The sequence below is a fragment of the Dromiciops gliroides genome, chromosome 1, assembly GCF_019393635.1.
Source record: "Dromiciops gliroides isolate mDroGli1 chromosome 1, mDroGli1.pri, whole genome shotgun sequence".
NCBI classification, from domain to species: Eukaryota; Metazoa; Chordata; class Mammalia; order Microbiotheria; family Microbiotheriidae; genus Dromiciops; species Dromiciops gliroides.
This window is the reverse complement of record NC_057861.1, coordinates 717,897,819-717,901,291: the sequence shown is the minus strand read 5'-3', so window position 1 is coordinate 717,901,291 and position 3,473 is coordinate 717,897,819. Positions and strand designations below refer to the sequence as shown.

Here is a 3,473-nt window from a genome sequence, read left to right as displayed (position 1 = left end):
TTGTATCAGTTTCCTCAGTTGTAAAATGGGGATAATAATAGTACCTACCTCAATTTTTCTACCTTAATTTTTTTAAATGCTTAGGATGGTGCCTGGCACATAATAGGTGCTATTTAAATTCCTTCCTCTCTTTCCAGTTGCAAAGGCCAACGAATCAATAACTGCCATTGGAATTCTTGAATGTAATATAAAAACAGTTCATCTTTGAATGAAGCCTATGAAATGGCTAAGATCCAAGAATAGATTCAAAAGGTCCTTTCTGGGTGACATACACATGAAGTCAACCAATAATATGTCAACAGAGTAGAGAAAAGATTAATGAGTTTTGTGGATCTATTTATAGGAACTTTTATAGGGCTTTAGCATTGCTATCCAGAATCAGGACTTTTCCATTAGAAATTATAGAGACACTTTTTCCTCCATGTTGGAGCCTCGGAGGCCTCCTGGAAACAGGACTTCTAGAACAGCAAAATGTCTGGAAGACTGTGGTCCAAGGCCATTTTTGCTGGCTACAAGAGAGTCCTGCGAAACCAGAGGGAACATACAGCTTTTTTGAAAATTGAAGGAGTCTATGCTCAGGATGAAACTGAATTCTATTTGGGCAAGAGATGTGCTTATGTATATAAGGCAAAAAACAACACAGTGACTGCTGGTGGGAAACCCAACAGAACAAGAGTGATCTGGGGGAAAGTTACTCGGGTTCATGGTAATAGTGGAATGGTTCGGGCCAAGTTCAGAAGCAATCTTCCTGCTAAGGCCATTGGACACAGGATCTGAGTGATGCTGTAGCCCTCAAGGATCTAGAATGTGAAAACTGATTGGATAAAATTACACATTTTTTGCAAATGTATATGTTGATTTGAATGCCTTTTCCCTATTCAAGATCTATTTGTTGGTGTGTGGTTATTTATTTATTTATTTTTGGTGAGGCAATGGGGGTGAAGTAACTTGCCCAGAGTCACACAGCTAATAAGTGTCTGAGGCTGGGTTTGAACTCAGGTCCTCCTGAATCTAAGGCTGGTGCCTTATCCACTGCGCCGCCTAGCTGCCCCTGGTGTTTTTTTTTTTTTTTTTAAATAAATTTTACTTCTCTCATGCAAAAAAAAAAAGAAATTATAGAGACCTTATTTTTAAGAATCCTGGATTTAGTGGGTATTATGCAAAGAAATAGTAGGAAACTGTGTAACCTATCACTACAGGCTGTAAAAATTTAGCACTTACAGAATACCTTAGAAGACATAATCGGGTTGGCAGGTTTAGACAGCAGAAACTTGTCACCTTTCCTGACTTAACAGAAGTTAAATTCCTACTCCAAATAGAGAGCCTCTAATTTTCTTGCAAATTCAAAAAAAATATATACCCGAAATGGAAAATGATCACAGGTAACATTATTATGCCAAAGGCCCTACATATAGTATTAAACCATAAACATTTAAGGATTGGGGCAGCTAGGTGGCTCAGTGGATAAAGCACCGGCTCTGGATTGAGGAGGATCTGAGTTCAAATTAGGCCTCAGACACTTGACACTTACTAGCTGTGTGACCCTAGGCAAGTCACTTAACCCTTATTGCCCTGAAAAAAAAAATTAAGGATCTGTTTTTAGCAGATATTGCCATACTGAATATTCAATCTCCAAACTTTGTGAAATGAAGTTTTCAAAACATAGGGTTACAAGAGAAATCAAAATCACGTGGGAATGGCATGAAATGCATGTTATCTCCTTCATCCAAACTATTACTGATGTTGTCCCATGGATGTCTTCAGTGGGCCTATAAAAGATGAGTTTATATGCCAAATACTTTTATTTAATCACAGAAACAGCTGTAAGATCACAGATTTAGCATAGGAAGAAGGGACCCGAGAGGCCATCTGTCCAATGCTTTCATTTTACAGATGAAAAAATGAAGCCTCAGAAAATTTCAGGGGACTAGAGTCAGAAACGGGACATGAATTCACATCTTTCTGACTCCCAGATTAGCCCCTGCTCCACTGTCCCTTCCTGCTTTCTCTTTCACCTGTTTAGCTTTCTTTGATCCCTTCAGCAGCAAAAAGGGTTCTCCCTTTTTCCTCCTGAAATTGTCTCAAAGCACTTTGGGGCTCTGCTTTGCTCCTATCATTCTCCATCTTATATACTCGAGAAAAAATGACAAGCATTTGTTAAATACCTAATATGTACCTGATATGTTTCAGGCCTCAGGATCCAGAGACAGAAAGGAAACATAACATTTATCTATACACAGGATAGGTCCCCTTACATTAGGGGGGGTCTTAACCTGAGATCCACAGACTTCAAAAGAATTTTGATAACTATTTCAATATGATTGGTTTCCTTTATATGTATTTTATTCTATGCATTTAATAATAGCTAACATTTATATAGCAGTTTAAGGCTTGCAAATTACTTTACATGTGTTAATTTATTTGATACAACAACACTGGGAGGTAGGTTCTATTATTTTCTTTTTGTTTTTGTCTTTTTTTTTTTTTTGCAGGGCAATGAGGGTTAAGTGACTTGCTCAGGATCACACAGTCAATAAGTGTCAACTGTTTGAGGCTGGATTTGAACTCAAGTCCTCCTGAATCCAGGGTTGGTGCTTTATCCACTGCACCACCTAACTGGTATCAATGCATTATACAAGGGACCTGAGGGACAGCTAGGTGGTACAGTGGATAAAACACTGGTGGGTACCCTGGATTCAGGACGACCTGAGTTAAACTTTGGCCTCAGATACTTGACACTTACGAGCTGTGTGACCTTGGGCATGTCTTTTAACTCTCATTGTCTTGCCCTCCCTGCCCCAAAAAATCTCAAACGGCATCCATGGGCTTCACCAGGAAGTCAAAGGGAGTCCATCTAACACATTAACACAATACATAATGTTAAGGATACCCCACCCCAGGAGAAGGTAAACTTCTAGAGGGTTGGGATGGTGTCATTAAAAAAATAGTGTCATGCTCATTACACCAGTAAATCAGCAATTATTGATTTGAATTTGTTGAATTTCGTGTATGCTTTCCCAGTGTTAGGCATGAGATGATCTAAAAGTCCCCTTCCAGCTCTAAAATTTGATGATTCTTATCCACTGTAGGTGAAGATTGTGAATTGAGGAACAGAAGGCACTTTAGCAGTGTCAGGTATGTGATGAGCTGTGAGAATGATGGGAATAGGCTTTTTCTGTAAAAAGTTGAGATAGCTTGGAGTTCTGCCAGGGAAGTCCTTGTTGCCTTTTGTTCTCCAACATTATAGATGCACAGAGAGGATTCTCAGGGTCTGTAAATGGCTATTTCATCAACAGGAGAGGACCAAATGTGATTGTTAAATATTCACAATCGATAAAAGGAATCTGTACACTTGATTTAGCATGAAGGAGGGGAGGCTGGTTGTAAATAGGCTGCCTCAGGGGCATTGAGCAGTTGGAAGCAAAGCAGATACTAAGTATGATAAAGCCCTATTGCTTCTGCCCTGATATGTT

At 39.2% G+C, this 3,473-nt stretch overlaps 1 protein-coding gene across 1 annotated transcript; it reads left to right on the top strand.

Annotated features, from left to right (window-relative positions):
• Positions 1–439: 439 nt before the first annotated feature.
• LOC122740385 (60S ribosomal protein L35a-like) lies at positions 440–777 on the top strand. The gene has a single exon (XM_043982510.1). The coding sequence runs from the start codon at positions 472–474 to the stop codon at positions 775–777; it is 306 nt and encodes a 101-aa protein (XP_043838445.1). The 5' UTR covers positions 440–471.
• The last annotated feature ends 2,696 nt before the right edge of the window (positions 778–3,473 follow it).